The sequence below is a fragment of the Furipterus horrens genome, unplaced genomic scaffold, assembly GCF_987537825.1.
Source record: "Furipterus horrens unplaced genomic scaffold, mFurHor1.1.pri manual_scaffold_4, whole genome shotgun sequence".
In the NCBI taxonomy this organism is placed as follows: Eukaryota; Metazoa; Chordata; class Mammalia; order Chiroptera; family Furipteridae; genus Furipterus; species Furipterus horrens.
The window spans coordinates 25,940,846-25,968,766 of record NW_028327174.1 but is presented as its reverse complement, the minus strand read 5'-3'; the positions used below and the strand labels follow the sequence as shown (position 1 = coordinate 25,968,766).

The 27,921-nt window shown below is 40.6% G+C and overlaps 1 protein-coding gene and 1 pseudogene across 3 annotated transcripts in view; both read left to right on the top strand.

Moving 5' to 3' along the window:
- The first annotated feature begins 2,092 nt into the window (after window positions 1-2,092).
- Window positions 2,093-27,921, top strand: part of GPR19 (G protein-coupled receptor 19) — a 33,262-nt gene continuing 7,433 nt past the window's right edge. Inside the window, exons 1-4 of one of the 3 annotated variants that reach the window (XM_090272861.1) lie at window positions 2,093-2,216; window positions 2,823-2,875; window positions 10,207-10,363; window positions 22,960-24,285. In XM_090272861.1, the coding sequence (XP_090128987.1) occupies window positions 22,976-24,229 (1,254 nt within the window). In that variant the 5' untranslated portion in view covers window positions 2,093-2,216; window positions 2,823-2,875; window positions 10,207-10,363; window positions 22,960-22,975 and the 3' untranslated portion in view covers window positions 24,230-24,285. Of the gene's footprint in view, window positions 2,221-2,822; window positions 2,876-10,206; window positions 10,364-22,959; window positions 24,286-27,921 lie in introns of those variants that run through there. The other 2 variants (XM_090272860.1, XR_016510442.1) reach the window with 2 other exon arrangements.
- Window positions 21,603-21,733, top strand: LOC150011416 (U2 spliceosomal RNA; annotated as a pseudogene).

The following is a 27,921-nucleotide window of genomic DNA, read 5'->3' as shown; positions in this document are numbered from 1 at the left end:
ACAATCAACATTACACAATGCAGGAGATAGCCACCATACTCAAAATATACAAATCAATAAAATTATTGGTAAAAATGAAAAATGTGCCTTTTATTTTTATGGAAAAAAGCCAAATGGACTTTTTGGCCAACCCAATATTAGGGGGCCTAGATATGACAGTCATGGAACCCATTAAGTCTACAGTCCCTTTCAAGAGAAAGTGCCCCACCCCCATACCAGACCACATGGCATAAGCTCTTGACCAAGAGCTGTGATTTCTGAGGGGCCTGGTACAGATAGCTCTGCGCAAAAGAAGGAAGATGGTTATTAGCTAATCCAATCTTACATTCTCACTCAAGAATTAGAACTGGGAAGTACAGTAAGAACCAGAGGGTCATGGTGAAAAGAGATTAGTGCAGAGAAAAGACACATAAGAACTGGCAGAGTCACTGTGTACTGGAACGATAGGTGATGGACTTCCAGGCAAAGGTGTCTAGAACTACCAACATGCCAAATGAACTTTTGATTCCTATTTACACGTGACCCTTTTAATGCCTCACAGTTTGACTTTCCATGGTCTAAGGACTTGGCAGTATGGCTAAGATTCCTGTCATACATGGGAACACACATATATACATATTTCATACCTTACTAAGTTTTACTATCATATTGAACATAAAAAGAAAAACTCAGAGGCTTCTTTTTTTTTTTTTTAAGATGAAGGCTCTCTGGATTGATGCTGCAAGCATTCAGAGCCTTCAAAATCTGGCTCCATCTCACATGTCTATATACTTTCTCTACTTAATGTCATGATCCCTAAACATCTCACCTTCTGTTACAAATTAAAGTTTTCAAATTCATCATTTAAAACCTGACAAATAGAATCCAATAAAATTGCCAAATTGTTAACATCTATGCTTATATCTAACTCTAAGGCAAAGATCCAGGTTTAGCTGAATCTACCAGTTACATAAGGTTGTTTTTAAGCACATTAAAACGCATCATTAGAAATTTTCCCATAAAGATACTTTTTAAAAATCAGCTTGTCTGCCTTTGTTTTCAAATGCACCCAGTCATATCTATAACACAGTTTCAACCTATCTTCTCATCTGAAACTGTCTTCGAAGGGAACTTAAAACCACTTTTAAAAATGTGCTTGTTGCTTTGTGCTTTTTCTGGCTATTGCTTCTAGAGTCATCTCTCTTTTTAGTTTCAAAATTTGCATGGCTGCCTTTTTTTATCTGGCTTCAAGAGCCAGTCTTAATCAGGCGTGTATTGCTCGAGGTTGGCTTCAGGTTTAGGCATATTTGCATTTTTACCATAACAGAGTCTGTGTTTTACACAAATCCCTAATTACTGCCTCTGTTTTTGGGTTTAATGTTGCTGTTCATCACTTCTTAGTTACCGTTAGTGGTACTCTTCGTTAATGGCAACAATCATTGCGTGTTCAGTTTTCACCATTCCTATTATCATTGGCTACAGACTTACACTGAAACTGTACTGTTCTTAACCGCGGCTCCTGGATGAAAACATTATTTTCATTAAGAGTTAAGATATCAAGACCGTAAACGCCGGAGCTCTGAAAGCCCGACCAGTCTTCGGAGTTAGTAAACAAACTCCTGCGCATGCGCAATGACAGCAGGAGGTTAGACTTGGTTGGTAGCCAACGGGACTTTTTGTATGGTGAAAAGTGCAGAGACAAAACTCTGCACCCTAAAGTGGTAACCTGGTTGGCTTCTTCTTTCTTTTTAAAAAACATATTTCTGGGTTTTGTCTGAAAAATTTGTGCGGCCCCGGGGGCCTCGCAGAGAAATCCTTCGTAGAATTCCTCGGCCCCGAGCCCTGTCGCTAGCCTCATTCGTTGTCGCCGCGACTCTAGGTCTTTGACTGCAGCACTAATCCATCCGGACTCTATTTAAAAAACAAAACAAGTCCCACAACCCTACAAAAAAAAATTCCCTTTCACCGAGTTCCCCAAACACCGCGATAACTGCTTGCTCGAAGGCAGATCTCCACCTTCGCCTCCCCTATCCGCTCCCCCCTCCGCCCCGCCTCTCCTCGGCCAGCGTACGCGTGCGCCTGCGCTGGACTAATCGTTTTAGCGCGAAAAAATTTAAAAACTCTGCTTGGTTATAGCCAACCAAATTTGGCCCTCGAAGAAGGTCGATCGCGTTGATCCGATGGATGCAAGTACACAACACTACATCCTCCGAGATATTGCAGTCACGACTCCACACGTCTGTATGGTCGTCCCTTCTTTCCGTTTTTATATATTGGCAGTGTGAGAGCAGGAAGTTACAGCCAATTAAGCAGTAAAGGAGTGGGCTTGGCAGGGCCGATCAAGGTTTTAAAGTAAGGGTAATGAGTTTTATGAGTGTTTGGAAAGATAACTGGAAGCGATAAAGGAATAAATCTGAGGGGTCAAGATTTTTGTATTTTTATTTTATTTTATTATTTTACTGGAGTCCAAGAGATGTGAGTGTGAACTAAGGTAATGCAGTGGAAAGGAGTTGGGAAATTTTGAGAGGTAAATTAAGGCAATAACACAACACAACGAACAGGTGAGACTAAAAAGATAAAACTGTTGGCCATAGAAGTTTCCTTAAAGCAGTGTAAACCTGTGCATGCTTGTAAACAGAAAGGCAGAAATGCCACACATTTAGTCTATGATATGTAAGGTGAAAACTGGGAAATCCTAAGTGAGTGGAACAAAGGAGCATTCTAGAAGCCATAGTGCTGAGCAAACTGTGGTTGGGATTAGGAAGAACAGTTACAGTAACAGGAGTCAGAAACTTGGGAACTGTTTTGAGAGAACTGACTAATCTGACCTCTTTCTCTCTCAGGATACATGGGACACTTGCACAAGCACTGGATTTTGTCCTGCAACATCTTACAGGTACCACCCAACACCTGAAGTGTTCTCTCCCAGTGAGGCCCTTGGTCCCTACCACCGTCCACAAACCCATACCTCAGACAGAATGAAACGTCAATTATATGGGATGAAATGGTTGGAATTTAGCTACCAAGTTACCATGGGCACATTACAAATGTACATACTTCTAGCCTCTAGCCTCCCAGGTCACTATCTAGTAGAGTCCATCTTGATGTTGGCAGTAGTCTTAGGCAGCTTAGCCAGTATATTTTGGTTCTTCATGTACTGTCTGGAGTACAAGGCAGAGGATGCTGATGGACTATATAACTTTACTAGACCAGCAAAGGAATCGCTTGTAAATAAGCAATATAACCACAGGATTTACGCTAGCAGATACAGAATGGAAGTACTGTACTTCAATAAAGACCCAGACATGGTAATCCCTTATCAAGAAGTTCTCCCTGGAGCACTTCACTTCATTTTGACAGCCTGAAGTAGAGCCTAGCATTTGGACTATATGTGTGGAGCTCATGGGGAAATGTTGCAGGAAAAATCCATGGATACAATACAATAGGATTTTGGGGTTGAAGCCTGAGTTTCTTGTTTTAGGGAGTGGGATCATCCATCTGTAAGAAGCATGACATCTCAGTATGGTGTCACAGAAAGTGTGTGGAGTTGGGAATTAGACTTGTGTGACCTCTCTGAAGTCTCAGTTTCTGTCTTCGTACAATAAGGATAAAAGTGCCTACCTCATAGGATGAAGTGAGGTATTATAGAAAAGACAACATGAGTTAGTAGCATAGAACTTGGCGTGTAGTATATGATCAACAAATGAAATATCATTTATACACGCCATCTACTCATCACATCAGATGTTCTATGTAGCATAGGTCCATCTGTATTTAGAGAGGCTTACAATAGGCTCTGTACCTTGACTGCATATTAGAATCACGTAGAGAGCTTTAAAAAAGTCTAATGCCCAGGCTTCATCCTAGACCAATTAAAAATAATTTCTGTGAGTGGAGCCCAGAGATCAGTATTTTCAAAGCTCTTCATTTTGCTACTAAGGTTGGGAGCCACTGCTTTAAGAATTCCCTCTAGAAGAAGGAGGATATTAGATCTGTGGTAAGAGACCACCTGTTCTGGATAGCTATATATTTGAAAAAATCTCTGGAAGAACAAAAGCTAGAGCTTGAGGTGGACAGATAAGTGGCACATAGTGAGCTATATTCAAAAGATAGACCACTTTAATAAGAATGTGGTAAGTATCCTGATTTGGGAAAGGTCAGAGACAAAGTCTCACCCATATCAAGGGCATAAAAGTGATGTTAGACAAACAAGGCAGGGAAAGAGAAGCAGTCACATTCTTTCCCCAAATTAAGCTTTCGTATCTACAGCAGGCACAAATTGAGAGGAGGGAAAACAAACTTCACTTTAAGTCAGGTGGCAGATAGATTTTGACTACTATACAGGACTGAATATTTTACTTTCTAACATCTTTTAACTAAAAGTGACCAGAAAAAGGAATAGGACTGCCCAAATTTTCATTCAGGATTGGGAGAGGAATAAACCCCTGGAGAGGGTGTTCCCAGGGACAGTGGAAAATAAAAATTATGTTACTTTAAGTTAGTCCCAAGTCATGCCTGTTCAAGGTGCTGGAATACTGTTGTTGAGCACCTACTTTGTTTTTTAGATCTTAGAGGTATAAAGATGAATTGGATGACATTCCTCCCTATAAGAATCTATAAACACAATGCAATATGATAATTTCAGTAACAGAAGTAATATGTAAGAAAATTAAAGAAGTACTGCAATAAAAGAGATGTAACTTATTTTGGAGGAGGTAGGGATAAGTGGGACATAGAACTGCAGAGTAGGCGAAACCCAGGAGGCTTTGAGAGGGGAATAGATGTTCCCAAGGTGGACAAGGTGGAGGAAACTGAAATCTAAGCTGTAGAGGCATGAAACAGCATGGTGTATATGTGGGGAAACTTCAATGGGAAGGGCCTGCACATGCAGGTGGGCGATGAAAAGGGAGGTGAAATGGAGGCCACAGGTATTGTGGAGGTTCCGGTGGGGCTATTGGCAGTCTCATCATTGGAGAGTTAATGGAATTTTAAACACACATACACACCCTAAGATGCCAGTCATTTCCTCTATCAATCATTTTCTCACTTCTCACCCTTCCCTTTTTAAAAATTTGTCAATTTATTAGGGCGTGCTGGGAGGATAGTACATGAATTCTTTTCCAACTCAGTGTCCACAGTTTATTGGATCCGGCTCTATGTCTGACTTATGCCGAGTCAAACAGACTCTGCCTCCAAAGATTTAGATCAGAACATTGAGAGGCTGGGTCATATTTACCCCCCATCTTTATTGGAGTATGATTGACAAATAAAAATTGTATATATTTAAGATGTACAGTGTTATGTTTTAATATATATATACATTGTTAAATTATTACCATAATCAACTAATTAACATATCCATATCACATAGTTATCATTTTCTTGTGTGTTGTGGTGAGATCTTAAGATCTACTTAAGATCTACTCTCTTAGCAAATTCAACTATACAATGCATTGTTATGAACTGTAGTCACCATGTTGAACATTGGGTCTCCTGAACTTATTCAACTTACAACTGAAAGTTTGTGTCCTTCGACTAGCATCTCCCTATTTTCCCTAAGCCCATAGCCCCTGAACCACCATTGTACTTGCTATTACTATGAACTTTACTTTTTTAGGTTCCACATGTGAGTGATATTGTGCAGTATTTGTTTTTCTGTGTCTGCTATATTTCACTTAGTATAATGACATCCAGGTTCATCCATGTTGTCACAAATGAAAGGCTGAATAATACTCCATTGTGTGTGCGCGCATCGCATTTTATTTATCCATCTATCTGTCAACAGATATGTTTCCATATCTTGGCTACTGTGAATCATGCCGCAGTGAACACGGGAGTGAGATGTCTCTTTGAGATAGATTTCAATTCCTTTGGAAGTAGACCCAGAAATGGGATTATTGGATCATATGGTAGTTCTATTTTGAATTGAGACTGGCTCATCTAGATAGGAATATTGAACTTATAAGGTCAGATAGATTTAAGAGCCAAAGTAGCCATTTGGGGGCATCTATTTAGGGGTTAGTAATGCAATGTAAAGTGAACAAGCTAATCTCTTAAGAGAAGCAGATGAATACAACTAATGAGGAGAAGGAGAGAATAGGAGACAATATGAGACGATAGGCCTGTAAGCCCCAAAGAGAAAGTGGCTATCTTGGCTCTGATAGCTTTCTGATCCCTTATTTTCAGTCCAGTCTTAGGTCTAGTTGCCACTTGTGTTCTTGAGCTGTTCTTCTGAGTTTTTGTAATAAATCCACCTCTACCTAAGTAGCTTTCTTTATTTTTCTTTTTTCTCGACATTACTGTAATGTGCCTAATTCTCTTCTCCCCTTCCTAATATTCTCATCCTAATAAAAGCACATACCTTCCACATCAGGAACACACACATATGTAGCAGAGACAGTTATTTAACACTGCAGAAATATGCCCAGAAAAAGTAGATTTATTTTTTTCTAGAGTTTCACCTATGTATTAGTTATCTATTACTGCATCACAAAATACCCCAAAACTTAGTCACTTAAAACAATAGTAAACATTATCTCATCATTTTTGTGGGTCAAGAATTTGGGAGCAGTTTAGCTGGGCAGTTTTGGGACTATAGTCAGTCACTAGACTAGAGACGGAGGATCTGCTGTCAAGGCCACATTGCTTCCTATTAGGCATAAAATTGCAGGTTGTCCCACCACTATTAGTGATGTTAAATTTGGTCACTTGGTTAAGACCTCCACCCCCAGACTCACCATTGATAAAGGACATATTTCCCCTTGCAGTCTGTAAATAATCTACAAACATGTTGCTGACCACTTGTGATCTGATGGTTTAAATAACCTTGTAGTCTTTGCCTGAATCAGTTATTTCACTGGGGGCTGCAACAGTGGCATCCTAATTATTCTATTCTGCATTTATTAGCTGACATACATCTGTAAAGTAGAACTTTCTTCTAAAACAATATTTTAATGAATCTTTCAGTGAATGGGCAGTGGTTTGCTTCTAGCTCTGTTTAAACCACTTGGAAAGATCCTGGCTTTTTAAAGGATGTGTTGCCAATTATTGAAGCCATTCTCCAATATCTCAGCAGCATCTCCAGTATTTTTAGTTGTTTCCTTGCTTGGTTCCCTGGGCCTTTTTAAATCCAGGCAGTGCACCATTGTAGGATCTGGGGTAGAGGTGGGTGAGAGGTTCACTGGTCTATGGCAGAACCAAAGAAAAGGTGCTGGGTGGAAATTAAGAAGCAGTGTGGCACTTTGACTACCCCAGTTCTCAGGAAGACCGGTTTTGGAAAACATGCTTGTGGAAGTTGAGGATCGAGAAATTAGTTCCCATTAAACTTGTCTGCATGCTTTGGGACCCCTTAGAAAGATTTTGCCTACCCAATCTAAAGACTGCTCTGCAGGATCAAATCCTCTGAACAGCCTTTGGTTGATGACAAGGGAAGGTAGAAATAAGGGAATTTCAAGAATGACTTTCAAAACAGTAGCCTGGATTTGAAGCCTTATTGTCTTGATGCACAGTCCTATTTTGAATGTCAGAAGCTGGATATTCCTTCTTTCTATTCTGTTTGTAAGTTTTAAATGGTGCCATACTTCCTGTCCCTAGGGTAAATTCATTCTGTAGGCAGAGGAATAAAAATCACACAAGTCATTTTCAAAATTCTCTAGCTACATAAGTATTGTAGGGTATTATATAGGTTTGGATGGGAGACAACTGTCTCTTTATATCTTCCAAATAGCTAGGAATAAGTTTTGTGATTATAAGCTTAATATCTTTAACAGTTAGTATTTATATAACATGCTTTATAGCAAGTCTTAATAATATTCTGATTCCTTGTAAGATTATTTTATCATTAAGCCATAATGTACACATGCAATCCTCCTGAAAGGAATGAATAATTTGGCTCTTTTTTGGTCTCAAGTAATTTAAAGCAGTTTTTTAATTTCTTCTCTAAAAGGGCCATAGCAATGAATCACATCACATTCAATTGACAAGTTAGTTTAGCCTAGTCCATGATTCATGATGTAGAATAGTATTATAGTGTGCCTGTCCTGGAGTCAAGATTAGTTTCAAGTCTTAGCTCTCACATTAACTGTGCAGTTTGGGGCATATTACTTATCCTCTCTAGGCCTTAGTTTATTCATCTATAAAACAGGTATGTTCATAATAGCACCTGCCTCATCGTTTGATAGGAGGATTAAATGACATCATGTACTAAATACCTGGCACATGATAAATATGACCTGTTTTTATTGTTTTTGTTGTTGTTATTGACTAAGAGGAGAGATGATATCTAAGTCACCAGCCTTCTGGTTTTCTGACAGTTTCTTCAAACACATATCAGCCTTCCTGATAAATGAATTTTCTGAAAGCGGCAAGTATTAGTATTAACAGAGTGGAGTTTCTCTATGAGTCTTATATAGAAAAACTAGAATTAACCTGACTCTTCTCCTGAAATAAAAGGAGTAAATATATCTTAAGCTGTGGATGTTGAGCCAGGAAGGAGCTTCAATTTCCTTAAAACATGCTCCAGTTCCCCTGTGCTACCTCTTTTAGTTTGCATTTGTGCACATTGCAAGTCAGAATTTCTCCCCCCAAGCATAAATATTCAGAATTGCCATAGTTAGGATTCCGAGGTAAAAATAATCACTTATATGCCAGCCTCATGAGACAAATATACACCTGGTTTAAATTTCTGATTTGGGATAGTCTAAATGTTATCCAAGGAATTAACCTTATTAAATTTATTTTTATTGAAAATAATTTAGCAACTCACACGAAAAATATTTTTCTCCTGTGAAATTGTAAAGCATTTTAAAATTGTTCCTAGTGTCACTATCAGGTGTGGATCTAAAGGACTCTGATGAATGGTTTCACAAAAGTCAGAAGTCCCAGCCTGAGGAGAAATCCGTTTCTCGCGTTCTTCCCACCGCTCAGTGATGGAACTCCACGGATGTTCTATGAAGCTGGTGTTTTCATTCAGATGCGCCTAAACGGACTTTTAAGGAAAGAAGCTGTGGAGGGTGGAGGGTGGAGGGAGTTACCATCGCAGTGTCCATACTAATTCCTAGAATCCTTTTAAGATGTAGGGTCAGCAACAATTCAGTAAGGAAAGGACCCGTTAAGTCAATTTGGCTCTGAAAATGCTAATTGAAAGTCCTCAGCAATTCAGCCCTTTTCCCTCTGCCTTTCTGTAGCCAGCTGGGTCCCATGGTGACCAGTACTGAAAGAAATCATCCCCTTCAGCAGTTACCTAGCGCCATGGCAACCGAGACGTCAGCAAAGCAGGATAGACCCCGGAACAAAACAGCCCTTACCAGGCTCCCTCCCTGCCACTCTCATTGCGCCCTGCCTGAGGCCTGGGGATGGGGCTAACGACATGCAGACACCCACACTCTAGAAATCCTATGTTTCCGTGGTTCTTCCCGTGAGCATAGGTATATGGGCATAGAGTAAATTATGTTATGAGAATTCCTCCAAAACATAGAGCATATTTAAAGAGTGGGGGTGGGTGATGGGATGAGGACAGGGAGGTAGGTAAGAGATGTGTTCGGGTTTAATGATATATAAAAATTACATTTGTATTTATAAGGTAACAATAAATTGATAGGCAGGGAAACTGGGCCCCTAAATATATGACTGGCCTGATTTCTATTTAGACAAAAGGCCTTAGGGAAATATTTTTATTTACCTGAGAGTTAAATGGACAAAAATAAGTAAAAGGCTTTAGTGAACACTGAAGTGGGTGCAATGCTGTCCGTGGTGCTGAATACTCCGTTGTCCCAGACGTGCCAAGGGGGCTCCAGAGGCTGGTTAGTGCACACCTTGCCATGTGAGTGTGCTGATGATAAGAAAGAAAGGGTCTGGGGAGGGAGCGTCATTTCTCTCCCTACCATACAACTCCGAATGCCCAGGATAAAACGTTCAGATGAAAAATAAAACAACAAAGTGCAGAAGGCTGGAGGTTTGGATGGTTGAATCTTCCCTTTCCATACGGAGATTTTTTGGTCAGAGCCAATCAGGTAGGAGATTTCTGCTGCTTTGCTCCTGGAAGGAAAAGTGGGGGAAGGGAGAGAGAAAATGGCCACATTCTCCCCTTGAGCCACATGATCCATTTCCCATGTGACACATGCCAGAGCCTTGGAAAGGAGAAGGGAGGGGCACCAAGAGAGTGGGGCTGGGAGTGGGAAGATGCTTTAACGGTCTACCCTGCACAGCGTCATCTTGTCTCCTTACCAGGAAGCGGGCTGTGAGCCAAGGGAAAGGCAGAAGACAGACATGAATACGTTCCCAAGCTTTCCTGGTGGTTTATGGCATTCTCCAAACTCCTATGCAAGGGCCGTTCCTGACCCAGAAGACCCAAGGAGACTGGCTCCAAAGTCAAGTCCTGATGGAGGTATGTGCTAGTGATCCTGCAGTATTGTGGCTGAAATCTGGCTCAGAGGACATAGTACCTTCTTTTTTTTCCAGGCAATTTGGAGATTTTGTCTTGGTTCATTTGCTGGTTAGGGGCTTTAGATTTGGTATAGGTCCAGAAAAGATGCCTAGGTAGTTCTGCAAAACGAATAACTCACCAGATTAAGTGCCTGTTGAAGAAAAATCAGATGGAAATTCTGTATAGTGGTAATTGATAAAACAAAGAATTAATTGATGAAAATGATTTTTTCTTTGCATCCTGGAAAGAGGAAAAAATATTACTGAAACCAAGTAGATTTCATTGTCACTTCAATAAAATCCTGTATCACCCCTTTTCAGCTGTTTATTCTGAGCTCCCAGAGGTTACTGGCAGTGGCTTAGGGAGCCAGAGTGGGCAGGCATGCTGTTTCTTTGTGCTGTGCAATCATCTTTCTTCTGATGTCCCTGATGCCAGGAGTGCTTGTGACTGTTTCCAGCTCTCTTTTAGGACAGTAGACTGCCACTGGATTTCAAATTTTATGGAATAGCTACTACCAGGAGGGCTCAGAAAGTTCTCAAAGGGATCTTCCAAAGTTGCAGGCTAAAATAACTAGCCATGCACTCAAATCTTGGAATCTTTGACCATTTCTACCCAGCATAGAGAAGGAAGCTAGCAAATTTAATTGTTTTTTGTTTTTATTTTACAGTACTTACAGTTCTTGCTCTATGTAAGGCATCAGTGTAAGCACAAATAATCAGTCATTTAATTCTTACAAGAACTCTCTGAAAGAGGTGTTATTAGTGCCCACATTTTGGTGATGAAGAACCCAAGGCACAGAGAAGTTAGGGAACTCTCCCAAGGTCACACAGGTAGTAAATATTAGGAACAGGATTTGGGCCCAAGAAACTTGACCCCAGAGTTCATGACCTCAACTACTGAACTATGCTTCTTCTCTGCTTGTGTTATTTCAAATTATGTCAGCAGTTGATTTGATTATAAATTTTGTTTGGCTGATGCTCCCAGAAGATTGAATCAGCTTGCCTGGTTAAAACGGAACCCCAGTGAAATCTATATTTAATCTTGAATTATCCCAATAGTCACATTCTATACCCCCAAATAACCCAGTAAGTAATTCCCTGTTCACTTCCCCTTGTGCTGTATAGATATCTAGTAGTAAAACACTGTGTTACCATGGTGACCAAATGATATCTAAAGGGAAAAAAGAAATCTAGAATTACATCATGGCTGATATTTTAAAAATTGAACCTAGACATGCTTCCAGCCTTATAACCTAGTAATAAGACCAATCTAAGCATGTTCTCTTTAAAAGCACTTACTGGGCTTTCAAAATAAAGTAAATAGATTAAAAATTTTTTAATTTTGAATATAAACTGTGATATCAAAGTGACTAGATTTATTGCTTTAAAATAATATCATCATGCTTTAAAACAAGGGAATAAAGATAATTGGGTAGCCCTGGCTGGTGTGGCTCAGTGGATTGAGTGCCAGCCTGTGAACCAAAGGGTTGCCCATTCAATTCCCAGTCAGGGCACATGCCTGGGTTGCAGGCCAGATCCCCAGTTGGGGGCACACGAGAGGCAACCACACATTGGTTTCTCTCCCTCTCTTTCTTTCTTCTTTCCCTTCTCTCTAGAAATAAATAAATAAAATCTTTTAAAAACAACAACAACAAGGGAATAGATATCTTTGCAAATTATTTTAGATTTTTAAGGGAGAAAGAGCAAGTTTATTTAACTTCTGGAAATTTCTGAGGCAATGATTTTCTTCCTTTGGTCTGTGTGGTTTCCCTTCTGGCCTCAGACAATAAAAGATGACTGATCTCATTCTTATATGCTGTGGGAAAACTAAGAGAATTTACTAGGTCAAATATACAAAGAGGAAGGTAAGGGATGGGAATCCAAAATGTGTGAAATTCTTCACTAAATGAAGTGTTTCCCTTCAGGGTTTCTTTGAAGAACACTTTGAAGAGTAATTGTGCCCCTTACAGCATTAAACTTTAGTAAGTCCTTCAGAGTAAGCCTGTAATTGCTGCTGAAATCTACATTTCCCTGGGATAGGTAACACTTTCACACTAGTCACCTGAAGGGAGCTTCTGGTATCCTCCCATCTTTAGATAGCTAGCACTTAGCAGTGGACCTGGTTTATATAAGGTCTCAATATATACTTGCAGATGAAGCATGGGAAGACTCAAGACTGACAGCATTCTGCCAGAGGCAGTTTTGGGGCCCATGCCTGTTTTGTTTTTCATGTGTTAATAAGAAGGATAATGAGGAGATAAATGTGCTGTAGGAGAAAACTTGGCAACAGTCAAAATTACACCTAAAATTTATGCATGCTAGTGAGACTGACCCTGGAACAATGGCAGGATGTAGCCATAAAATCTTGTCTGGGGATTACCAATATCCCTGGCATTTTATTTCTATTTAGAATGAAGTTCTTTTGATATTTTATTTTAGTTTTAAAATGAAATGTATTGGGGCGACATTGGTTAATAAGATTACACAGGTTTCAAGTGTACATTTCTGTGATGCATGATCTGTATATTGCATTGTGTGCCCACCACCCAAAGCCAGATCATCTTCCGTCACCGGACATTTGGCCTTGTCACCCTTTGCTACTCCCCAATGCCGCTTCCCTCTGGTAACCACCACACTGTAGTCTGTGTCTGTGTCTTCTGGTGTTTTTATTTACATAGATGGAGGCACCACTAGCAGCCTCATTTTGCTCTGATGTTTTGCCTGGCACCATTCCCCAACATTGAAATAGTTAACTTTGGGTTGAAAGTTAATGTCTTGAGAAGGTCAGCTTCTTCCCCAGGCATCCCTGTCCTCATCGACTGTGGACCCCAGTACCCAGAACACTGCACCAAGAGCACACAGAACCACAAGATTCCTCCCAAGAGAACCCTGGGGTCTTCAGTGTTAGAGTGGGTTGGAGCCAGGCTGCCTTGCATTTCGGACCTGAGTCCAAAAGATTGCCTCCGATCATTTGAAAGGTTGATTAGGATTTGAATTCAAGTTAACAGACTCGTTAGGGTTAAAATAGTCACCCCTCTTGATAATGTACACAAATACAACTTTTTCTATTATTATTATTTACCTAATTAAGCTGTTAAGAAGAAGAAGAGTGGGGTTCGTGAATAAAGGCACACGTCCTTGAATCCTGTTCGCTCCTCCTCCTTACCTCTGGTGGGTGCTACCTGCAGCGTGAGCTGCGCAGAAGCAGCAGCCCTGCTGGAAGCACTAGTGCTGCATGCCCGCTGCCCAGATGCAGGACTTCCCAGATCAGCAGGTGGACTAGTGCTCACCAGAGGTGTCCATCTGGAAGCTTAGCAGGGCTTCATACTCATCCCTCCCAAATCTAAAAGGGGCCGCCCACTCAACCAGCTAAACAAGAGAAGACAGGAGAAAGAGAGGAAGTGGAGAGGCTTCCCTTTGAGGGGAGGCTTTGCCAGGTAAGCTTTCAACTTGGAGGCTAGGAGTGAAAGTGGAGGGACAATGAGCATGAGTGAAGGCAATGAGAAAGTCATGCCTCTGTCCTGCCTTTTGGTCACAGTAACCTGCCCACTGCTGCCAGCAGAATTATCAAATCCTTTCCTAGGTATATCCATAGGGAGGAGGAAGGACCAGAGTGGATGCAATCTCTCCTCTATGAACCAAAGCAAAAAATGAGATAAGAGGTAGCTGATCCAAGAGGGTAGTTTAAAAAGGAAAGGGGGTTACCATCATGAGTATTTCCCTGTTTGTGGAGTCCCTTTTCTTGGGCTAAACTTTTAAAGCATTCATCTCCAGAAGCCTTTCATTCAGTACACCTTCCTCGGCACTGGGTGTCTGTCATGTTTAATCCAGATGGAAACCTTATGACATGCATTCTTAGCCCCAATTTCTGACCAGGAGACTGAAGCTCAGAGAGATTAACTAGTCTAAAAATATATGACACTAAAATATATATGGATTAACCATGTGAAACATAGGCAAACATACATTTAACCAAATTTTCAGTGATATATATATATATGTATATATGTGCATAATTTATCCATAAAAATACACACTAATGCCAATTCAAGTCTAACTTTTGCTCTATGAACTTGAAGCTTGCTTGCTTTCTTGGAAAACACTGATTGCAAACAGTGGTGCAGATCAAAATTTGCCCAGAGTGTTGATGTGAATTTGGTATAAGACAAATGCAAATGCTTCTGAAAAATAAGAGTTCTTAATAACTCCCCAGTCAGTGCTTATACTGGTTCTTAATGAATCTTTCACCTTCTTTTCCAATAGCTTTAAACCACATTTCTTATGCAGCTCTTTGCTTTGAATGTAACGGTCTGCTCTTTGCCTCCCCAGCTCTTTCCTATTTAAGTCACATTGCTAGAGATGTTGATACTGAAACCAGAGCTTGGAAATGAAACTGAACATTTACCTCCAAAACAACTGCTTGCCTTTACTTTAACTCAGCGAGCACATAGCAGGTATTCAAAAAGTGTTTGCTGTAATGAGTTAAATTGAGTATGGTGAGGTATAAATTTCTTGACCAGATTATTTTCTTCAGCATTCAAAAGACCCCCAACCTGGGAAGGGAGGTGTGAATTGGTAGAGGACAATTGAAGTTCCAATCACTGTTGCTCCCCTCTGAAACTATGGGTGGTAGATAGAATGGAAAGCAAACACAAGTGGCAAGCCTTTGACCAGACCACTGCTTGCAAGGAATCTTCAAAAAGGGATTGTTGGCACATCCAGGATAATTACCGGGAAGGGATTGGCTGCCTGCTAGGTAAAATTTGGCTCCTATGACTGGAGATAGATACATCCTACTCTTCCTGGATGTCACAGGCTCACAGTGTGGGCCTCCAGCAGTCCCAAACAACTTTCCTCTCTTCTCAGCAAAATGCACTCTCAGTGTGAGCTCTGCTAAGTGAAGGTGGTGGCTTATGAATTAAATGAATGTTGTTCATCACAATGTCTGCCCATCAGCTTTAGTTCCTGGAGTTAAAATGACCTTAGAAATCACCCAGGCCAACTCATCTTGTAGACATGGAAACAGAGATTCAGAGAGATTAATTTACTTGGGTTGCTTACAGTTCCTTATATATATATATAGGACCTGGGTCTCTTGACTTGCTGTTTATTGCTTATAATCAGAACCAGAATCCAGGTTATTTTCTTGGCCTCCAGTTCAACATTTAAGGTGAAGTAGAAAGCACTATACTCTTTAAACATTTCAGAATTTTTAATATTCTAGATGCTGGTGTGGTAGTGGAAAGTGATAGGATGGCTTGTATAAATTTTAGTCTTCACACTCAATTATGTAAGAAATGCTATATTTAATTAGTTTCTTTTGCTACTGTAACAAACTATCACAAATTTAGTGGCTTAAGATAACATTTATTATGTCACAGTTCTGCAGGTCCCAAGTCTGGGTGTGCTTGGATAGTTTCTCTGCTTAGTCTCACAGGCTGAAATTGAGGGGTTGGCAGGTCTGTATTCCTTTGTAGAGACTCCAGGAATGATTCCCCTCCCAAGCTCATTTTGATGGTTGGCAGAATGCAGCACCTTGTGGTTGTAGCACTAAGGGCACATTTCCTTGAGGGCCATCAGTTGGAGGCCACCCATGACTCCTTCAGGCTTCTTTGGTTCTTGCTTGTGGGCCTTGCGTGTGAGAGCCAGCAAACAGCCTGTCACTTCCTTCTCGTGCTTGGAATCTGTCTCTGACTTCTGCTCATCTGTCTGCTACCAACCAGAGAAAAGAGTTTATTAGTTTGGGCCCTTCTGGATAATCCTGGACAATTTTCCCATTTTAATTTCCATAACCTTAATCTTAATTGTATTTGCACAGTCACTGTTGATATATAACATAACATATTGACAGGTTCCAGGGATAAGGATGTAGACATCTTTCTGGAGCCATTCTGCCTACTACACACAATATTTCCTTTAAATAATGGCAAGGCTCCATATAGTCAATAATATTGTAATAGCTGTGTATGGTGTCAAGTGGGTATTAGACTCATCAGGGGGACCACTTCGTAAGGTATATAAACGTCTAGTCATTATGTTGCACACATAAAACTGGTATACTATTGTATGTCAAATGTAATTGAAAAGTAAATTTAAAAAAGAAAAGATAAACTGCCAAAAAAAGAGGAGAGCAAGTCTTCATGCTACCAGATTAATGGGAAACTCAGTGACAAACATGGCTGGGACTCCTCCTCTTTCTCTTCCTCTTCCTGGGTCCTGTGGTTCTTATGCAGAGCAAAATATGCGTGATGGTCCCCTCTAGCCTTGGAGCCCCTCTGATTATAGCAGACATGTAATTATGGTCTGATCTGGTGTGGGTCCTTGAAGGCTGATGGATCTGCTGCTTTGGTACCACCCCTGGGGTTCTGGACTCTTCACAGCTGGGGAACTCTGTGCCTTGGGCCCATGTCCCTAGCCCCTCTGCTGTATCTCCACCTGTCACTTATCTGGAGCATAGTGAGGAACTGAGGCAAGGGTCCAAGAACTACCTTAAAAAATAGCTTTTTTGAGTTATTATTTACATACCATAGAAATGCAGTTCACCATGTATGGGATATTGCATGGGGTGTACATATGCTAAAAATTACTTGTTATTTATTTGAAATTCACATTTAACTGAGCAGCCTATATTTTATCTGGTGACCTTATCTGGGTGGCACATTGTGAGAACATGTCTTACCCTCTCTGGTTCTCCTGTTCCCCCACCATAGTCATGTGGTGGCTACCTGGGCCTTATGTAGTTCTATAAAGCACTTCGCTCAGTGTCCACACCTGAGCTATAGCTCAGGGCCAGAAAGTAAGACAGTCACTCAGGAAGCTTCCAAAGAGCCTATGTGGCCTCTCTAGCCATTTCGCACAGATTCAGGGATGTGTGTTAAGTTCAGGGCTTCGGGATGGGTTCCCCAGTAAACCCTGCACTACTGGAAGTGGTGGGCTGGGAAATGTTTAACTGCCTCTGCAGGAAGAAAAACCTGATTTGTAGTGTTTGCCAATTTCTGCTGATTGATGATACCAATGTGATGTCATTGAACTTGGAGGTGGGAAGAAATGTGCACACACTGGTTCTAGGGAGCCCATGCCAGCCAGCCTCAGCCCACCACTGCTCCAGAGGTTCTCATTTTCATGTATAGGCAAACCAAGCCTACATAACAATGAAATGTTTGAGAGACAACATCTATCACTATGGTATTTTCTACAGTAAAACTATGAAAATTTTTAAAAACATGCAATTTCCTACTTGAGGTAATTCCATTGGTAAAACTTTTTCCTCACTTCAATTCAGACTGGAGGATAGTTCTGCTTTCATTCTGCATTTAAAAGACAACAGTTAATCAACTTTCATAATGAATTTCTAAAACTCGTATTTTTTATTCTGAATAAAGGCTGTATTTCCAGACCGACATATCTCTGCATTTTCGATGCTGAGCCTCCATCCAGTATATGGTGGCAGTGATTTTTTCCCCCCAAATGTTCACTATTTCACATATTTCTGAGCTAGTATGTTGAACAGATGTATCTGTGGGCAGTGAAGAGTCTGTGGGGGAATAACTTTATATTCCTATGTTTGATTGAGGAATCATGCAGGACCTATCCATGCATAGCCAGTTTGACCTTCTGAATGCAGACCCAGCCCAGCCCCTTTGTGGTCTCCCTGGGCAGGAAGCCCCAGTGGTGGTTAAGATTATGGGCTTTGGATGAGGCAGTCCTGGGGTGACCACTTTCCAACTGTATATCCTTTGGGAAGAACTTCAGTTCTTTTCATTTGTAAAACAGGGCTAATAATATTTCCTACCTCTAAGGGCTACACATATAAAATATCTGACACATAGTAATTACTGCATAAAATAAGTATCAACTCTTGGTCTATTGATGTTGTAACTACTGTCATTATTGTAACTAATCTTACTGCTCATTAGTTAACAGCCTTATGTACCTGTGTAGGTCCAGCAGATACTTCTCATTCTACAGAAAATGTTTTTTTTTTCCCCCAACCAAATCATGTAAAAATTCAGTATGATACAAAGTCTAGTTTGACATTAAATTTTTTAACAAATCTCAGAAATAAAAACGGTCTTCCTACATTGGGAGAATGTCTGTAAATGTTTATAATTTTTAGAGGGGGGGAAATCATTCATTAGGATTTTTTGAGTCTGAAAGAAACCTAATCAGCGGTTGATAAGCTTAGCCAGGAACAGCCCCAGGCAGAGTGGCGAAGTGCGGAGTTCATCTTCTGCGCCCCTCTGTTGCTCATTGCAGTCCTCTCATTATTTCACAGCCGTTCATCCCTTCACCCACCCATGAAAATACAATTTTCAAAAAATTAAAGGCATGACTTTCACACAAATATAGCATAAACATGTCAACGATTTATTAACTTCCTACCAAACGAACCGATGAGATAAGGCTGATTCCAACAGCATTTAAAGAAACAGGTGTTTATAGGTTTTGTGTCCCTCCCCCTTTTTTTTAAAGAATGTTACCTTTAGGGTAATTTTTTTCTGCTAGACAGAAATTTGCCTGTTAACATGTAACTTCACAATGTCTGGACTCTAGTCATATAGTAAAGAGCAAAATCAAGCACACATCCATTCTAGAGAATTAATTCTTGGAGAAGCGCATCTAACAATGTCCTGGCATGACTTTAAAAGATTTGCTATACTCTCGTTTACTAGTTTCCAAGCATTGTTTCATTTTTATTAACACATCTATCCATTTGTTCAATAAACCTTTATTAATATCTATATGTCCCAGGGATATACAGATAAAGACACAGTCTCTGTCCGCAAGAAATTTGTAACCTAATAGAGGAAACAAAAATTCAAAATAAAAATTGCAATATGAAGTGAAAGTCATATTCCCCTCATGGGCTCCCAGGATCCCATCATTACAGAGGTCTACCCAATCCGCAGTTCTATACCATGGCAACCTGTTCACCATCTTCCCCAGTGATATAGTAAAACACATCTCTTAGAGCCTGATAGATAAATTATTCCTCTTTTAGGTAATATAGATATATTTTTACCCAGTGGAGTGTGTCACACATGGCAGCATCAGAACAGGTTGAGAAGAGAGAGGTTGAGCAGAACAGAGGTGAAGACATCTTTCTTGTCACTCCTAAAATGACTGCATATGGATGACTTGGAAATAATTACTAATTAAGCAGTCCTTATGTTTCCAAAACACTGTCTTGAAGATGTATTTATTTCCAGATTAATGGGGGGGGGGGCTCTCTGAAATTTGACTTTGGGACCCTAGAATTTAGTTTTAACATGGCAGACTATTTTTTCCAGGAGGGGGATTCAGGACTCTGTCTGAGGACACCTAAACTACTTCTCTCTTCCTTAATGAGAGTTCTATTTCATGCAGCAGTTGACCTGGGTGAATTTCCCTGGCCCTGCTCTTCTGTTTTCCCCTATCTCCATGGTCACCGATGTGTCAGCTGCCCGAGAACACACAATGATGCTCTCTGTGTGCTCGTAATTCTCCACGCAGTCGCCTGGAGTAGGAGTCAGGTATTTCAGTTCTCTGTCCTTGGGGATTCGACTGAGTAAATATTAATAAGCAATTATTAATGTAAAAAACTTCATGGAGGCTGTTGAGCATGGGAAAAGAATAATGCCCTCCTTCCAGGAGCTGTAGTGTTGTGGGGGAAGTCCTTCTCAAGCAGTGATTCTTCATCCTGGCTGCACATTAGGATCACCTGGGGAACTTTGAAACATCCCGATGCCCAGGCAGAACTCCAGATCAATTAAATTAAGAGTCCGGGGGTAGGACCCAGGTGTCAATATTTTTGTAAAACACCCTGGGAAAGTGCAATGTGTTGCTAAGCTAGAGAACCATGGGTCTAACGCAAAAGAAGTGGAAAATGCTGTAGTTCACACAATGTGCTGTATGAATAAGGGTACCACACCGTTCTGGGGATGCTAATACTGCAATCTGTGTCTGACCACATTGCAGCCCATGTATGCAGAAAATATAGCTTCTCATTGTAACCATGGGAACGTTTTAGGTCAGTGTGATTGTAGGGCGTGTGGAAACTATACACTCTGGCAGGTATGGTCTGCAGGAAACTACATTTCTAAAGGAGAAAAGGGCCCAAGAAAGATCAACCCAGAAAGATGACCCCCAGATTCATTCCACATGCTTTCCCTCTCTCTTTCCCTCTCTCACCCTTGGAATTTTTTTTTTTTCTTTTCTTCTCTTTTCTTCTTTTACTCCCTTGTCTTCCTGAAAGAGTCCTGTTCCTCCTCAAAGGCCCCACTTCAAACCTCACCTCCTTTGTGAAGCCTTTCCTTTTCTTCCTCCTTTCTTGAGCAAAATTTGGGCCCTATTTTTCTCCAACACTTAGCTCCTCAACTGGTTTTAGCAGCTAGTTATAATTATTATAGAATTTACTTATAATATGGCAGACAGTTTATTCATTTCCCCTTTTATGGGCCTTACTTATCTTTGTTTCCGTAATATCCAGCACAGTTTTTTGTTTATTGACAGAGCGTTTTTAGGTCGAGTCAGAAAGTCATGCCATCGTCAGGGCAGGCCTAGACTCAGGAACACCCCAAAACCCCTTGTGCTCTTTCTGATCATCAGGATCCTCTGCTTCCCAGTGGTGGGGCTGGAAAAATCAGACACACACTCATTGGTATGAAGTTGCTGGAGGAAATATGGAAGAGGGCCTCACGGAACTTTAGTTGTAGGGGTGAGCTAGTTTCATCTGTCCTAGCAGAGGTTTGCCTGGAGAGAAACCAAAGGAAGTTCACAGGTTTTTAAGTGAGTGTATTACTGACTTTGGAGAAGTGCCTCTGCACTGACTCCTGTTTTATTTAGGCCACGGGCATCCCCAGATTTTTAGGAGCAGTTCTTTCTGTCTGAAAAAATTGCTCATCTGTTGTATTTTTAAACTTTAAATATTTTTAAAAAAAATCTTTTTCTCCTTTTTTTTGGCATCTTACATGTTTTCCATATGAAGGTGAAAAGATTATTTCCATTTTATAAGTATGAGAGTCATGCATTCTAGATTTTCTAGGACAGTGCTAATTTTAGAATTTATGTTCTGTTTTTAAACTGTGTGTCCTGATTTTTTAATATGGAAAGTATGGTTGCTATTCTTACAGCTGACTACCAACTGGCCAGCCATGCTTAAAGGTCTTTCAGTAGTCAAAACGTCTAATTATCTTACATTTCTCTTTGAGAAATTAAGTAGGATTGCTTCTTGGCATTTTGGCTAAGATCATGTGTAGTATCTGTTCTTAGCAAAATTAAGTAGAGCTGTCTCCTGGGCCAAAAAAATTTAAAAAGCCTGAAAGTAACATGGGACTGGCACTTAGTACACATTGCTCTGGACTCCAGACTTTTGTTGAATGTGGTTTCTTGGTGAAGACAATACACATTAACACTCCTCTCCCTACCACAAATTAGTGCAAAAACCCTTCAAGGAAAAATGGGTCATTAAGAACTGTTTTTCAATCCCACCTCTAACACTTCAGAGATGTTTCTTTGTGAGGCGTAGTCTCAGGAGCCCGGGGAGAGGGGCGCTAGGCCCTTGGAGATCCCACTGCTGGAACTCTGTCTCCCACCCCCAGGCCAGATGGAAGGGCTCTGGTTATTATGGATTCAGTTGCTTTCTCTTTTATTTAATAGATTGAGACCAACTTAAACATTAATGATCCCACTGTGATCAAAGTCACTATATCTGAGGATCATAAGCTCTTAAAAAGTGGCTGAGTAACAGTTATATTTGGTTGTTTTTAATCATCTGAGTGCCACAAGGTTTCTAGTAACCTGGCTAAATTCTTCAGAAGACATGTTCATCAGTCAAAATGTCATTTTATGAAACAATAACTAGAGAATAGCATCAACAAATGTCATTGATTGTTGGCAAGCTTTAGTACACGAGCTGCATCATCTTTTGGAGAAAGTGGGCTATTTTCAGATATCATTACATTAGGAGCTACTTCAGGCTCATGCAGAGGTGTTATTTATGGTGGCTCATGTGCTTCCGTAATGCTTCTGTAACCGAAATTCTGCTGTAAGGGCAGCGAGGGTCCCTTCTAGTAGCCTGCCAGTCAGTATTCATAGATTCCTGTTAGCTATTTCCATAGCTCACACCTGAGTGTTTGCCATCAGCCTGCGCTTTCCTCTCTCGCAGCCTCACTACTTCAGTGTAACAGCATTCAGGAACCTCTCACTTGCCCAGAGTTCCAACAGCTCTTCCAGTTGGCAGTAACACTCTTTACTGTGAGCTCTCTAACTTTCTGCCGTCCCCAGTGAGTGAAAGGAGCAAGGGCGTGTTCAGGAGTGGGGCTTGGTATGAGTTCTACCCCATTTGACCACGGGTCAAAAGGGTGAGGCCAAAGAGAGCCTTGCTGGGATCTGCTAAAACATCTAAAATGAAAGAGAAATGGAGCCAGAGCTTCTTCTGGGATAATAGTCATGTTTTCCAGCCAATAAACAAGTCCTACTCATTGACCTATGACAACCAATCTAAGTGTCAAATAAGATAGGAATCAATCTCTATAACACCATTTTAACAGGAAGCTTCATTCTTCTTTTCTTATCCAGAACTAAGAGAAAAAAAATGAATATGGTTTTTGCTCACAGAATGGATAACAGCAAGCCGCCTTTGGTTATTCCAACACTTCTGGTGCCCTTGCAAAACCACAGCCGCCCTGAAACAGCTACACCTCAGCCAAGCCATGACCTGACGGAATTATATGAGGAGCACGGGTGGATGGACAACAGAACAGACCTGCAATATGGACTGAAACCCGGGGAAGTGGCCACAGCCAGCATTTTCTTTGGGACCCTGTGGTTGTTGTCTATCTGTGGCAATTCCCTGGTTTGTTTGGTCATCCATAGGAGCAGGAGGACTCAGTCCACCACCAACTACTTTGTGGTCTCCATGGCATGTGCTGACCTTCTCATCAGCGTCGCCAGCTCGCCTTTTGTCCTGCTGCAGTTTGCCACTGGGAGGTGGACACTTGGCAGTGCCATGTGCAAGGTGGTGCGATATTTTCAGTATCTCACCCCAGGCGTCCAGATCTATGTTCTCCTCTCCATCTGCATAGACCGGTTCTACACCATTGTCTACCCTCTGAGCTTCAAGGTATCCAGAGAAAAAGCCAAGAAAATGATCGCCGCATCCTGGATCTTTGATGCAGCCTTTGTGGCCCCTGTGTTCTTTTTCTATGGATCCAACTGGGACAATCATTGTAACTATTTCCTCCCTTCCTCCTGGGAAGGGACAGCCTATACTGTCATCCATTTCTTGGTGGGCTTTGTGATTCCATCTGTCCTCATAATCTTATTTTACCAGAAGGTCATAAAGTATATTTGGAGAATAGGCACTGATGGCCGAACTGTAAGGAGGACAATGAACATTGTCCCAAGGACAAAAGTAAAAACTGTCAAGATGTTCCTCATTTTAAATCTATTGTTTTTGCTCTCCTGGCTGCCTTTTCATGTCGCTCAGCTGTGGCACCCCCATGAACGAGACTATAAGAAAAGTTCCCTTGTGTTCACAGCGATCACATGGATATCCTTTAGTTCTTCAGCCTCTAAACCTACTCTGTATTCAATTTATAATGCCAGTTTTAGGAGAGGAATGAAAGAGACTTTTTGCATGTCCTCGATGAAATGTTACCGAAGCAATGCCTATACTATCACAACCAGTTCAAGGATGGCTAAAAAGAACTATGTTGGCATTTCAGAAATCCCTCCCGTGGCCAAAACAATCACCAAAGACTCAATCTATGATTCATTTGACAGAGAAGCCAAGGAAAAAAAGCTTGCTTGGCCCATTAACTCAAATCCACCAAACACTTTTGTCTAATATCTCAGAATTCTTTTGATTACTGTTATGCGCCAGAAATTAAAAAGCTTTGACTACAAAAACAGAAGCTCTTAATATATTTTTTCAATCAACTTTCTGAGGGAAATGTTTTCTTTTGCAAAATGCATTCACTTATCGATTATAGTTTTTATGGTTTTAATTTTAGTTACTTTTTGTGAATTCCTTTTACTGTATTAGTTACATGCACAAAAAAGAGAATCCATTCCTACTTTTTATTTACTGTTAGGTTCAAAAACCGTACACACAGTTTTGATTGTTGAATCAACCTAGTTTTATTCTTTCCATTCTCTCCTCCCTCGTGAAGTGCTATAACTGTGGGCTTCTGTTTTAAATAAAATCCCCTCTGCCACACATTCCAGGAACCTATATTTCTTTTATTAAGGAACATTTAGGAAGTGTTAATGATGTATATGTTTTTTACATGACCTTCTAAATAATCACTGTCCAGAAAGCACTCCATATACAGTATTGAAAGTACACTGAAACTGCTGGATAGTCTTTTGTGATTGAATTTTAATCAGGATTCTTAGGGAAAGAAACCTTATAAAGTTGGAGAGAATAAGAAAATTACTCAGGTCTCCTTACCTGGTACCCAGTGATGCACACCATGAATCTGGATTCATGTATCTTCCAAACAGGAGGTCAAGAAAGGTGACAAAGGAGGGTGGGGTAGGGTTGAGCGTAGAGGCAGTTCCCCTACCTGGCTCCAGGTTTCCAGAGACTCCAAGGAAGGGGTAGGGATGCATTCTTTGAGGTGGAATTTGAATTTCTCCTTTCTTCTAATCGTCAGTAAAAACATTAGTGTAACCAGCCCGCCCATCCTTCTGTCACCCAGGATGCTGGGAGCTGACTCCCTGGGCCAGAGTTCTCGCTCAGGAAGGACAATTTTACCCACCAAGCATTGGGGGCAGTCACTTGCCAGATAAGGTTGGCAGTTTTGCCTCTTCTGGTGGGCACAATCCTTCCCTTTACCTTTGCAGTGTCACTGCTACCTGCTCAAGTTCACTGTTTCAAAGCAACATAACCAAGATCTGTTGGAGTTATTTGACTACCATCAGCTTTGAGGTTCCACCTCTCTGTAAAAACCACATGTAAAAAAAACAAAGAATTAGAGATTTTTAGAGTAGAAAGGATGTTGAGAGAACCTAGCACAAGCTCCTCATTGTTTAGAAGAGGAAATTAAGACCAAGAGAGGTCAAATTAAGGGTAAACTAAAATGCCTTCTACTATCAGTCCAATGTCCTTTTGCCATTCTCCTTGCTGCAGCAGGATTCATTTATTGAAGAAAAAACCTCACTGCGTGCAGGAGAATGAAGAGAATAAACAATTTCCCCAGTTAACATGCTAATTCACCCGGAACAGAGACGGCTTTACAGTGCTGTAATTAGTGAAAATGCAAACCAACTTCGTCGAATTGTTTTGCAGAATGACCGCTTGATGGCACTGTGGCTAGTAGGCAGAGCCCACCTCTTCACGATGCCTGTCACAGTGGCGATTTCAGAGAAATCCTGTCTCATAGCAACAAGACAGTGAAAACTGCCGAGCACCCAGAAGGAGCTGTAGATTAACTAGTCAATCAGTGCGTTCAAAACACAAAGCACCTAAATGTTAGAGGTAATTCCAAAATAATTAATACCTTTTACAAACGTGTAATCTCTAGTCAAAGTATTATTTTAAACCCATTTTAGAAATATCATTTTCAAAAAACCCATCAGACCACCAAACTGGTGGTAGTTTCACCAACACTTCTGTTCAAAAGCTCTGTATTCTTTCTCAAAAGAAGTCTCTTTAAAAGTATGTATTGCTTTAAAAACTATCAACCCTATACAATTAGGGTTCACCTATGATTTGTAGAATGTGTGATTTTAGTTCTACAGGAAAATAACCCTCAGCAAGTGCTGGGCTCTACAGTGACGAGCATGTGTATCGGGTTTTAGCATTAGGATGCAGGTCTGGAAGCTTGAAAACATAATCTGGTTTTCAGCAGGCAGACATGCAATAAAGCAGTTTCAGCTCTTTGCCTGCAACAGCTAGATATAGGAGATTAAACCTCCTTTAAGGAATTTCGAATGGACCCTCTATTCTGCTACCCTGCTATAACATCTAAAGAACAACCTACTTTAAAAGACTATATTGTGTGTTGGTTGGGTGGCTCAGTGTTGTCCAATACAGCAAAAGCTTGTGGGTTTGATCCTGGTTCAGGGTGTGTATGGGAGGCAACCGATCCACGTTTCTCTCTCACATTGATTTTTTTCCCCTCTTTCTCCTTTCCACTCTCTCCAAAAGCAATAAATAAATAAATAAATCCTCAGGTGAGGATTAAAACAAATTTTAAAAGACTATATTCTGTTAGATAAGACCATGACACAGATTCCTAGACATCATAAAAGTAGATGTGGAGAATTACATGGTAGAGACATGTAGGCTGCACAATGGCTGAAAGAGCAGATTTCTACTCTGTTCCTCAGTCTAGATTCATTCAAATTTCTCGGCTGTCTGCAGACCCTTTAAAAATTAGTAAAAATTAGCACAAAGCTCCAGTGACAGACCCAGCCAGCAAAAATTTTTCTTTGTCCCAAATAGAGTGATGGTCACTTTTAAAGGCTCTGGAACCAACTTAGGTGTTGAAGTTTAGGATTTGCTTACCAACTGTTTATGTTTAACCCAGCAAATTATTCTCAAACCCCAGCTCCTTTATTTCTAAAATAAGGAAAATAACAGTGCCTACCTGTAGTAGGGTTCTCCAGCAAAACAGAACTGATAGAACATAGTTAATGATAGGTAGATGATATTTTAAGAAATTGGCTCATGCTATTGAGGGAGTTGGTTAGCTTTAAATCTATAGGGTCGGCCAACAGGAAGGATTTCTGCTTTGGGAATCCTCACTTTTGCTTAACAGGCCTTCAATGAATTGGGTAAGGCCCACTCATATCAAAAATAATCTATTGCTTCAAGTCAACTGACTGTAATGTTAACCATATCTATGAAATAGTTTAATAGCAACACTGTATTCATGTTTGATTAAATGACTAGATGCTATAGCCTAGTTGACATGTGAGACTAACCATCACCCCACTTCACAGGATTGTAGTAGTAATAAAGTGAGCCCAAATCCATATAAATCATTCAGTGTATTACCAAATACCTGGGAAGCCCTGAATAAAGGTTACCTATTGTTATTTTAATTTAGTCATTGCTAACCAGATGAATTCTTCTGTCTTCCAAATTACTCAGCACCTATTGCTGTGCTAACTATAGTAGAAACAGGTGGTTCTGACTGCCACTCTCAAGTGTGTCATTGTTCTTCTTTAGCTCCTTTTTCTAAGTTCTGCCAAGATTTTGCAGATTCAAGGTGGAAAGAACAATTGGGAGAGCAGGAACTTGAATGGAAGGGAGGTGGGTGGTAGAGCAACCTTTATTCACTATTCACCCCAAAGGCAATTCTCCCCCTTGAAATATTTCTTAAGAAGGAATGGTTTAAAATCAGGATACACAAAATACTTGAGAATTTAGACTTTTATCATCACTCTTCTGTTGCAGTTTCTATTCATGCAATTGAGAGAACTGATGGCGGAAAGTCTTGACTTTATTTAACAATTCATTCCAGTAGGATATAAAGACCAGTGACATAGGACTCAAATTGCTCTTGGTCATAGTTAATTGTAGGCAAC